The following is a 12506-nucleotide window of genomic DNA, read 5'->3' on the forward strand; positions in this document are numbered from 1 at the left end:
CTGCTCCCGTAAAGATTTACAGCCTCGGAAACCCTGTGCAGGGTCGCTATGAGTCGGAACCGACTCCACGGCACTTAACAACAACAACAACTATATATATATATATAACATCATTACCAAATGGGATTCATACCAGGTATACAAGGATGGATCAACATTAGAAAAACAATCAATGTAAACCACCAAATAAAGCAAAGGAAAAGGAACCATGTGATCATAGGAATTAATGCAAAAAAAGCATGTGACAAAATTTAACACCTGTTCTTGATAAAAACGCTGAGCAGAATAGGAATAGAAGGGAAATTCCAAAACATAATTAAGGGCATACACACAAGACCAATGGCCAGTGCTGTTCTCAATGGTGAGAGACTGAAAACATTCCCCCCTGCAAATGGAAACCAGACAAGGCAGGCTTTTATCACCACTCCTGTTCAACATTCTACTGGAAGTCCTAGCCAGAACAATAAAGCAAGAAAGGGAAGTAAAAGGCTTCCAAATTGGCAAGTAGTAAGTCCTACACCTTGAAAATCCGGGACTCAACAAGAAAACTACTGCAACTAACAGAAGAATTCAGCAACATACAAAAATCAGTTAACTTTCTTTATATTAACAAAGAGAACTTTGAAGAGGAAATCAGGAAAACAACACCTACCACCCAAAAGATGAAGCTATTGTTAAGTGCTGTCAAGTCAGTTCCCTCTCATAGCAACCCTGTATAAGGTTTCTGAGGCTGTAAAATTTTGTGGGAGAAAACAGCCTCATATTTCTCCCTTAGAGTGGTTGGTGGACTTGAACCACTGACTTTATGGTTTGCAGTTCAGTGCTTATCCTACAGAGCCAAAATCTAATCAGAAACACAAAAAACGTACACAAAGAAAACTACAAAACTGTAAAAAGCCAAAAGAGACCTACATAAATGGAAGGAAGACTTAGCATTGTAAACAGGTCAATAGTAAGTACCCAAATAGATCTAGAGCTATAATGCAATCCCAATCCACATTCCATCATCATCACTTAAAGAAATGGAAAAACTAATCATCAACTTTATATGGAAAGGAATGAGACCCTGGATAAGCTAAGCACTACTAAAGAAGATAAAGTAGGAGGCTTCACATTTTCGAATCTCAAAACCTGTTCCCAGTTTCAAACCCATTATATAGTAGTCACAGTAGTCAAAACAAACTAATGGTACAATGACAGACACGTATACTAATGGAACAGAATTAAGAACCCAGAATGAAGTCTGTCCATATATAGACTGTTGATCTTCGATAAAGGGCAGAAACCCATTAGTCAGGGAAAAGATAAGACTCTTTAACAAATGGTACTGGCAAAACTGGACATCTATTTGCTGAAAAATGAAACAGGATCTGTATCTACCACCATATAAAAAATGTACTCAAGATGGATCAAAGACTAACTGTAAAACCTAAAACTGCAAAGATCATCAAAGAAAAATCAAGTGCAAATGTTGCTGTAGTTGTTGTTAAGTGCCATCAAGTTGGTTCTGACTCATAGAGACCCTGAAGAGGGCTGCCAAAGGAGCAGTTGGTGGGCTTGAAGTGCTGATACCATGGTTAGCAGTTAAGTGCTTATCATACAGTACCAGACCAGGAGCTCTAAATACATGACATAAAGTATAAAACATATTTAAAATGCACAAACAGCATAAGACAAACTAGATGACTAGGATCTCCAAAAAAAATGTATGTACATCAAAAGACTTCACCAAAAGAGTAAAATATAATGTATTTGTTGTTGTTGTTGTTAAGTGCTGTCGAGTTGGTTCCGGCCCTGTATAGAGTTTCCTAGGAGCAGCTGGCGAGCTTGAACTGTGGGCCTTTCAGTTCTAACCAACTTTTCAGTCCACTGCATTAACCCACAATGCCTATAGACTGGGGAAAAAAAAAATTTGTAGCCACAGACAAGAGACTAATTACTAAAATTTATAGAAAACTTCAACAAACGAACAAAACAAAAAACAAACAATCCAATTAAAATACAGGGCAGAGACCATGAATAGATACTTCAGCAAAAACATTTAGGCAGCCAATCAATAAATGAAGAAATGTTCACGATCATTAACCAGTAGAAAAATGTGAATCAAGACAACAATGGGAATATCATTTTTCTCTAGCATTAATAATAGCAAAGTTTAAAAACAAATGCTGGCGAAGATGTGGAAAGACTGGAAACTTCATATACTACCGGTGGGACTGTGAGGTGGTATAGTCACTGTGGAAATAGTATGGCACATCCTTAAAAAATCAGAAATAGAATTGTTATATGATCCAACAATCCCACTACTCAGTTTCTTTCCTAGAGAAATAGGAGCTGTGACTCTGACAGATACATGCACCCATGTTCATTGCAGCATTATTTACAGTAGCAAAATGATAGAACAACCTAAGTGCCCATCAAAAGATGAATGGATAAACAATATGGTACATACATACAATGGAATTCTATGCAATATTAAAGAATAACAATGAATCTTCAAAACACCTCATTAATGTGGATGAACCTAGAGGACATAATGCTGAGTGAAACTGGACAATCACAAAAGAGCAAATACTGCATGGCACCATTATTGTAAAAAGTCAAGACCAGTGCAGGAAACATTCTTTGAAAGTTACTAGGAGCAGGGGAAGAGGAGATGGTAAATCACTAGAGAATAGGCAGTATTAACTTGAGTGATAGGAAAGGTAATTTACAATAAGAGGGAGGTCAGCACAAAATGCTTAAGGCAAAGGAAGACTCTAGAAGGATCACAAGAGTTAAAGGTAACAAAGGTGAATACTATTCAATACAGGATCCTGCAATAAAAGCATTTAAGCCAAACAAGGGTAGGAAAGTAAATGGGACTATATCCACAAGCAGACTTGACAGAAGATATTTTTTTTTACATGTGATATAAGTATATCCCTGAGAATAGTAAAAACTAACGGGGGCAAAGTTTTGAAAACATTTTTGCCATAGCCAAATAAATGCCTTGAGGGAATGAACTGGGTGTCTGTGGGTTCAGGAACATACTCTCTGGAGACACCAAGGTCACAGTCCACAAAAACAATGTTCTGTATCCTACTTTGGTGAGTAGCGACTGAGCAGTTATCTAAGATATAAGCTCAAGGTGTAATTGTTGGTCTCTCCCTTTCTGGGGAACAGAAAAGTGAAGAAAATCAACCAAAACCACTGACACTGAGTAGGCTGCAACTTAGAGGGGTCTTCTAGGACCAAGAAGAACTGTTCCTGGATTAGGGTTCCTGGAACTGTGAAGGTGCTGGCTGAACTGCCAATCTTGCAGTCAGCAGCCCACACCAATCCGTTAAGTCACTGGAATGCCTTATGAAAATCAAAATTGTAAGAATATAATCCGAAGGACTAATGGACCATGTAAACCCTGGAGACCAGAACGAGATGGTTCCTGGCTACCGCTGTTGACTACTCTGAAAGGGATCACAAGAGAAGGTCCTGGATAGAGTGGGAGAAAAATGTAGATAAAACTTCATTAAAAAAAAAAAAAAAGGCAGGTTTTTGAGACTGACAGGACTAGTGGAACACCTCCATTTGCCCCAGACACCCTTCAGGCATGGAACCGAATTCATTCTCATGACTCAACTTTCAATCAAACAATAGGCCAATACAGTGAACAATAACACCAAGGAGGTACACACTCCTTAGACCAATGAAGTATACAAGATCAAAATGGTAGCATTTCTCCAGGGATAAAGTCCGAAGGCAGGAAGAGACAGGAAAGAGGAACAAATGGAAATAGTAAACACAGGGAGTAAGTGGGAAGAGCGTTGTTACTCCGTGGGGACTGCAATCAATGTCACAAAATAGAATGTGTTTGAATTGTTGAATGGAAAACCAAATTGCTCTTTCACCCAAATCAAAATAAAAAGTAAAAAAATAAAATTGTAGGACACTCGTGGTTAAGGAATAAAACAATTTGTTGACAGATTATTGATATAACCCATAAGACACGAGACAGTCAATGCAGTGAAGAAGAAATAGGAATCTGGAGTCAGAAATAAGCGGGGCATTCCTGTTTTGTCAATAGGAAAACTTCGGCTCACGTACTTTAGATATGTTATCAGGAGGCACAATTTCCAGACATTTTGAAAATAATTAATTTGCTGTGTGCGGTCGAGTCGGTTCCAACCCTCAATGACCCTGATACAGGGTTTCCGAGGCTGTAATCTTTACGGGAGCAGAAAGCCTCATCTTTCTCCCATGGAACAGCTGGTAGTTTTGAACTGCTGACCTTACGGTTCACAGCCCGATTCATAACCACTATGTTACCAGAGCTCCTGTGCTAGTGTGTTGCAAAACCATCACAAATATAACGTGTATTTCCTTCAACGAGGCATATTTTCAAATTAATACATTGTAGTCAGATTGCAAGACATTCTCTAATTATCAAAAGGATATTCTGGAAATCCACGAGGTGTTCATATTGTTATTTTCCTGGTGGAATAGATTCAACAAGCTTGTTTTGTGGGTTTGCTATATATGAAGCATAATACTGGTATGATATCGGGGTACAAAGATGAATAAGACTTGACCACTTTCAAGAAGCTTGCCTCCACAGGAGTAATTTATTCACTGAGAGAAGCTGACTCATTAAATGGAGGTCTAATTTGCAGGGATCAAAAGCTTTATTCAGATCACAGTTTCTTTCCCCACCCCAGAAATGTAAATTATTTGTATCATTTATTTGGTTTTCCATAGAGTCAGAATTTGTTCCGGATGTCTGATATATGTCTGACTTGTTCATTTCGAAGTCTGTTGAAAGTCATAGTGACACTATGCAGAACAGAACAGAACACTACCTGGTCCTGGTACCATCCTCACAATTCTTGCTAAATTGCAGCCACTGCGTCAATCTACCTTGTTGAGTGTCTTTCTCTTTTTCACTAAACTTCTACTTTATCAAGCATGATACCTTCTCTTGGAACTGGCGCCTCCTGATAGTAAGTCTAAAGCACATGAACTGAAGTTTTGCCACCCTCATTCCTAAGGTGCATTCTGGCTGTACTTCTTCCCAGACATATTTGTTTGGCACACCATGGTATATTCAATATTATTCATCACTTCAAATCATATACATCAATGCTTCTTTGTTCTTCCTTATTTATTGGCTAGCTTTTGCATGCATATGAAGTAACTGAAAATACCATAGTTTGGGTCAGACAAAATCATTTAGTCCTTAAATTACATCTTTGCTTTGTAACCATTTTAAAAGGGTGTTATTTTTTTTAATAGTCTATTTGCTTAACGCAATATGTTGTTTGATTTCATGGGCATTGATTGTGGATCCAAGTTAACTAAATCCTTGACAACATCAATATGTTCTCCATTTATCATGATAATTACTTATTGGTCCATTTGTGAGGTTTTTTGCTATTATTATGTTGTGTTGGAATCTATACTTAAGACTTCAGTCTTTGATCTTCAGCAGTCCTTCAAGTCCTCTGCCCTTTCAGCAAGCAAGATTGTGTCATTTGTATACTGCACGTTGTTAATGAGTTCTTCATACAGACCAGTTTACTGGATTACTTTCTCAGCATATAGAGTGAATTATAGCTGTTGTTAAGTGTTGTTGAGTAGGTTCTGACTCATAGGGACACCGCACAGGGTTTCCAAGGCACAGCTGGTGAGTCTGAACTGCTGACATTATGGTTCAAACCGACTTTGTGGTCCAGTGTTTATCCTACAGCATCACGGCAGGGCTTCCAAATACTAGTCCTCAGACCATAAAAGTGCACAGCAATGTGTAATTTTCAATGGTTCAAAGATGATTATTTATAATAATAAATTATACTTGTATAATGATTTCTAATTTTTACAGTGAATGAATTTAGCTTCTGGAACTTTAAAGTGATTTAAAAAATCCAAGTATATAGCGTAACTGAAGGGATAGAAATAGCCCTTGTGTGTGCATGTGTGTGAAAAGATAAATTGTATATTTTCACCATACTTACTCTGTGGGGTCCTATTGAGGTGCTGTAGGATAAGCACTGGACCACTAACAGCAAGGGTGGCAGTTCAAACCCACCAGCTGCACCTTGGAAATCCTATACAGGGTTACTATGAGCTGGAACTGATTCAAAGGCACGGAACAACAACAGTATCAGAGAAAGAAAAAGGTTTTGAATTGAAAAGAAATTTCATGTAACTTAGAAAAATAGCTTTATCAAAATCTGAAGGCAAAAAGAACTGTTATTTGTATTTGGTTGGTTATATGCCCTGGAGTCGGTTCCCATTCACAGTAACCCTGTATAGTGTTTGCCAGGCTATAAATCTTCATGGGAGCAAAAAGCCTCATCCTTCTCCCACGGAAAAGCTGGTTGTTTTGAACTGCTGACCTTGCTAGGTTAGCAGCTCAACTCATAACCACTACACTACCAGAGCTCTTAGTCTGTTTCAAAATTACTATTTGTGTTGCAGCTCAACTAAAGTATTAAGCAAGAAAATGTTAATGTTTCTGCTAATAATAAATGTTACTTTTCACAATTAAAAAAATGCTCTAAAATACGTTTTGCTTTAGTCTGAAAGAAAGAAACCCTGGTGGTGCAGTGGTTAAAGTGTTTGGTGGTTAACTGAAAGGTCAGCAGTTCGAACACACCGGCTGTTCTCTGGGAGAAAGATGTGGCAGTCTACTTCTGTAAAGATTGTTGTTGTTAGTTAAAGATTACAGTCTTGGAAACCATAGGGGGCGGTCCTATAGGGTTGCTTTGAGTTGGAATCCCCTTGATGGCAATGGGTTTGGAGTTTGGTATGAAAGAATGTCAAGTATTAAATCTGGAACTACATGATGGTGGTGATGGTGTGCCATGGAGCCCGTTCTGACTCACAGCAACCTTCATAGGGTTTCCCAGGCTGTAAATCTTTATGGGAGCAGCAAGCCTCATCTTTGTCCCACAGAACTGCTGGTAGTTTTGAACTGCTGACTTTGAGGTTAACAGCCCAACTCGTAACCATGACACTACCAGAGCTCCTTATGGAACTATATAATCAACCAAAATAATCTAATGTTTTATTGTTGACATCATTGTGAAACACATAAGTAGCTCTATAAATTAATATATTTTCAAAATTAATAGCTTAACTTGAAATTTGAACATATGCAATTATTTTCTTAAGTCATTTTTCTGACTGGAATAATTTATCCATTAACTATTTTTGTAAATCATTGAGAAGTTCATACTTTTATGGTAGATAGGTATGACGCCAAGAACACTAAATTAATGTTCCCCTCTAGTGCCACAGTAAATCTTTAACACTACTGTCTGTGAATATGAAGGGAAGCAGATGTTTTTCTTTATATTTTCCGAAAAGAAGCAGACAGAGGCATATGAGAGTTCTGATAAGCCTGCATTTTCATGTTTTGTGAAACTTTCTAGTAATTCCTAAATGACAATTCTAAATAACTCTGAAAAGCAAGTGTAATATTTTAATTTTATCTTAGTTAAAATTGTTTTTATTTTAGGATTCCTCTCATATTGTAAATTTAATAAAATACCCGAAATTTCACACATGCAATGACATCGTGCAATTATGTCAAACTTATCAGTTCATCTAGCTCCTCCTCCTTTTTCTGAATATAATTTGTTCCACTTGCATGTACAAATGCTCATGTCACCCTATGGGTTTAAGAAAACCATAAAAATAGCATTTGAGCTGTAATTATTTTACTTACATGGCCATTTCTGTCTTTTAACGAACATTTAACTTCCATGTACTTTGGTTATATTATCTGCAAAATGCCGATAACAATTACTCTACCTCACCATGTTGTTATAAATATCAGGTAATACTACATAGGAAGACTGTTGTTGTTGTTATGTGCCGTGGAGTAGGTTGCGACTCATAGCCACCCTGTACAGAGTTTCCAAGGCTGTAATTCTTTACAGGAACAGAAAGCCTCATCGTTCTCCTGCGGAACAGCTGGTAGTTTTGAACTGCTGACTGTGAGATTAATAGCCCGATTTGTAACCACTAAGGAGCTCTGGTAGTGTAGTGGTTACGAATCGGGCTGCGAACCTTAAGGTCAGCGGTTCGAAACTACCAGCCGCTCCGCGGGAGAAAGATGAGGCTTTCTACTCCCGTAAAGATTTACACCCTCGGAAACCCTGTACAGGGTCGCTATGGGTCGGACCCGACTCGATGGCACTTAACAACAACAACAACAACAACACTACATAGGAAGACTAGCCAAATGTAAAAATGTGCTGTTTATGAAAGAAACAGATCTACACCATTTCTCTACACGTGACAAAGTAACCCAACACTTTGAAATCCATCTTCTCCCTAACCAGACAGAACATGCAAGCAACAAAGTGTTGCGGATTCTATCTGATGTCCTCAAAAACAACAAAAACAAAACAAAAATCATTCTGGTCCTTTCACTCATCTCCTAGTTCTGTCAGTAATGATAACTTTGAAAGTTGTACTTGAGCTTTAATATGTGGCCTTAATACAGAGGCGACTCTATAAAGTCTTGTATGGTACAGGGCCAGTGGCTTCAGCATCACCTGGGAATTTGCTAGACATACATATTATTCATCCCATTCCAGACATACAGAATCAGAAACTCGGGGATGGGGGTCCAGCAATTTGTGTCTTAACAAGCCCTCTAGGCGATTCCAATGAAAACTAGTCTGAAAATCACTGCAAGTAGTAACATCTATGTTGTTGTTAACCAGTTGGTTCAGACGCAAAACAATCCTGTGTAGGGTTTCTAAGGCTGTAACAGGAGCACAAAATCTCATCCTTCTTCGGGGAGTGGCTGGCGGGCTCCAATGCCCAACTTCGTGGTATATGGTGAGTCCAGATTCCTGGGCTACCTTCTATAACTCTGCAATTGGCCCTTCACTCCCCTCCCTAACAACTTGAAAGCCCTCCGGGATCCAGCATTTATACTGAACTGATAGATAAGGATGAGATGAAACCAGGAGGCTCTTTTTTTCAAAACAGAAAACTTTGCAACTGAGCCAACCCCTCATCATCCTCAACAGCAGAAATTTGGCACCAGGGCAACCGGACTTTGTCTCTCTCCCATCCACCCCATCTCCAGCCTTCCCCACCAGGAAGCCGCCACGTGGAAAACCACAAAAGCACCAAAGTTAAGAAACCATTTGGGAATTTGGTGGGCACTGATTACCTGAACTAGTGTCATCTGTGAGCCGAGGGCCAAAAGTATCTTCTCGGTCTTGGTGGGGTATGGGTTGTCACGATGCTTGTAGAGCCACTGCTTGAGGGGCCGTGCCATGTCCTGCAGGGCCTGCCGCTTGTGCCGCACCTTCCCGCCATTCTGTCGGGCCCTGGGACACAAGTACAGGAGGAGGTCCTGGTGAGCATCCTGCCTTGAGGCTGCCCACTGGGATCCTCCAAGCCTTGGGGAATTTCAGAAGTAGCAGGCTACATAGTTTGACATGGAAGGGGCTTTAAGGCCCCATCCTGCAACCCAGGGTATCTGGGCTGGCTGTGTGCCAAAGCCATCTCACACATGGTGGTGTGTGTGTGGGGGGGGTGGTGAGGCTGAGACAGCGCTGAGATTGAAGCAAAGCAGGAGATAGGAGCCACACTACTATGTCTGTTTCTAATGGAGGGTAAGGGGGATAGCCCCAGGGGACATGTGGCAGTTGAGGGATGCCAGTTTTATCTTTAAAAGGATATTTGGACCAATTAGCTGAGGTTAAGAGTTTTAGGAGATGATGGTTATGTGATCTGAATTAACATGTGATTCACCCTTCCCTACCCCCAGCACCATGCCCTTGGTGGCCTTGATCTAGTGAGCCAGCTCGGGGCTTCCAGCCCCCTTAGTTCTTCAGGAAACTTGCACTTGCCCTCCGGGGCTTCCCATCGCCTGTGTTTAAGGGAAAAGTCAACCTCTGGACGGCGGGGATAAAGTCTCCATCCATGCCACCCTCGCTCCTCTCCAGCTCACTTTTCTTTTGATTCTCTGGCTAAAAAGGGGTAACTTTCTAAAGGAAAGGGGTTCCTGGGAAAGGATGCAGAACATAAGGAAATACTCTAGGGGCAGTTTCCGGACACAAGGGAGAGTTAAATGGAATGCTCAGTCCTATCAGGTAATGTAAAAGGATCTTAGGGAAAAGTATGTTTAAGACAGGAGACCGAAAATATAGCACAGGCGGGGAACCAGGCTGCAGGCGCTGCGCTCCCGGGCAACTCCGGGAGGTGTCGCCGCGCTGCCGCCCCACGCACCCTGCAGCTACAAAAGGTTCTTGCGCCTGCGCGGCAGCTTCCTGTACATTTGCGCCTTTAAATACTACCTTGAACTGGAATTCCATCTGAATGGAAGGGTAGCAACATTTTGAAGAAACCGAATCTCTGTTTTACTAACCAACACAGCAATGCCGCCGAACAAGCAGCTGATGCAATCCTTAAGGTGGAAACGGCCAGAACGGTCGCCCCTCCCCCAGCAGGGCGCTCCAGAAGCCGCTAGGGTCTGGCAAGGATACAGACAGCTCTGAACGCACAGGCAGCTCTAGCAGCTTGCCCACGCAGAGCTCCTTCACCCCAGCGGCCTCCTCATACCGCTGAACTGAAACACTACAAGCACACGACCCTCTCCGGGCTCGCAGCGGACTCCGCAGATCCGGGTCCGCGCTTCCTCAGCGCTCTGCAGAAAGCCGACCTTTCCAACATCTTGGCGACCACAAAGGCACTCCGCGAGGCAGTGGCAATGTCCCCTTCTGAACAGAAGGCAGGAAACCCAAGGGTCCTGCCCACGTTGATCTGACCTGGGAATTCCTGATTGCTTGACCTTGCCCAGTTTCTCTCGTAGGGGTTTCTGCCTCTTTCTTTGCATCTTGGTCAGTACTTTCTGCTTGGTCCTCAGCCTCGCGTCTACCACCGCGGGTCCGGAGAGGGACAAGCAACCCCTACTCCCGAGGTCCAGGTATTAGAGCTATTAAGGACAGTTCTTAGAGTCCTTTTGAACTGGCCTGACTAATTGACCCCTTAATATATTGAGACACCAATTGCCTTAAAATGAGACTTACGAGAACATGGGCAAGAGACCCGCCCTCCGGGAAAAATTCAGAGTCCCCGAGGCGCGGACCTGCAATCCCGAGCCATTCGCCTCCCCCATCCCTACCGGCTGCGCTGCGGGCAAACTGAGCGGTCAGGAGTCCCAGACGGACTGTGCATACCCTGTCCTCCGGTGTCTCAGGCCGAGGTTGTCCTTGAGGGGCGGGCTATCGGGAATGCCCACCTCCGGGCGTGCGTGTGGACTGTCCAGGACTCCGCCGTAGGGCCGGCTGCCCCGCTCCCGCTCCGGAGCTCCACTGTCCTCAAAAAGCACGGTGCCACTGAGCTTGTTGAAGACGATGGTGTTCATGATGCTAGTTGGCAGGGGCGCGCGTGGCACGGCCGCAGCGCCTCGGGACTAGGTCGCCGGGCTCCGCAGGGCTCGGATTCTAGGAGATGAAGTGCATCACGTTACTAACGGAAAGTGTTAAGACCTTGCGAGTCCCTGGCTCTGAACTTGGCACTCGGCTGGGAGTCGGAGGGGAGAAGCGGAGCACCTGGATGGCGGTCTGCACCTCCCGACCTTGCGGCACACTCCTGGGGCACCCTGGGGTACAGCCGATAGCCCACTCGCAGGGTCCCTGCTCTCTTTGCTCCGATAATCAAGCCCCCCTGGGAACCTCTACCAGTAAAAATTTACCGACAGCGTAGGAAGAAATTCATAAAGCAGCCTCCGTCTCGGTTTTAATTTGCGGGAAACACATTCCAGATAACCGAACAGAATGGGTGGGGAGCCGCACGTGGTTCTTCAATCACAAGATTAAAGCCTCCCAGAGTATCTCAGTGTGGATAAAGGAGGGGTGGACGGGCGGGAATATTGTGGGGCACCCAAACAACCATATACGCAGGACACAGTCAATGGGCATATCGGCATTTGCGGAATTTTGTTTTCTAGATTCAGAGTCGTTTCGCTGAATCCTCTGCGCCCTTCTTCGGGTTAAGGTCAGCCGGCGTGGATGGTGAAGGCGGGGAAAGTTAGGAACTGACTCCAGAACCACAAAGTTACGGGGTACATAAGGGCAAAATGCAAACCATTCCAACCATCCCCCAGCCCCGCCCCAGTAAGTGCAGGGTCAGAGCAGAGGGCCCGAGGAGCCGGCGGACAGTACTGCCCTCTGCCACTGCACCAGTGCGAAACTCAAGCTTTGAGGCCCTCCACATCTGTGGCTGTGAGGAATAAATTTTCAGATGCTGGAAAGGTATAAGAACCGAATGGAGGTCATTGTGTTACGCGATCCGCGCAACGCAGGGCACATCTCTACCGCCCGAGCTAGCGGGCCCCCGCGGATGCGCAGCGGCTTGGGCTACCACCTCAGCTAACAGCCTCCAGCTCACCTCCCGGGTCGCGGCGGTCGCCTGGAGCCTCTGCTCGCCGCCTGCGGGCGTCAAGGGCAAGTTAGAGCGGCAGACCAGTAGATGAGTTACAGCCCGGAGGAGCGAGGCCG

General features: G+C 43.3%; 1 protein-coding gene across 1 annotated transcript in view; it reads right to left on the reverse strand.

The window, feature by feature from the left end:
- The window catches only part of MKX (mohawk homeobox), a 103097-nt gene extending 91726 nt beyond the window's left edge, over window positions 1-11371 (reverse strand). Inside the window, exons 1-2 of the mRNA XM_006871688.1 lie at window positions 11184-11371; window positions 9170-9329 (exon numbers count right to left, since the gene is read on the reverse strand). Of these exons, the coding sequence (XP_006871750.1) occupies window positions 9170-9329; window positions 11184-11371 (348 nt within the window). The remainder of the gene's footprint in view (window positions 1-9169; window positions 9330-11183) is intronic.
- Between the last annotated feature and the right edge of the window lie 1135 nt (window positions 11372-12506).

The sequence above is a fragment of the Chrysochloris asiatica genome, unplaced genomic scaffold (genome assembly GCF_000296735.1).
Source record: "Chrysochloris asiatica unplaced genomic scaffold, ChrAsi1.0 scaffold00172, whole genome shotgun sequence".
Taxonomy (NCBI): domain Eukaryota; kingdom Metazoa; phylum Chordata; class Mammalia; order Afrosoricida; family Chrysochloridae; genus Chrysochloris; species Chrysochloris asiatica.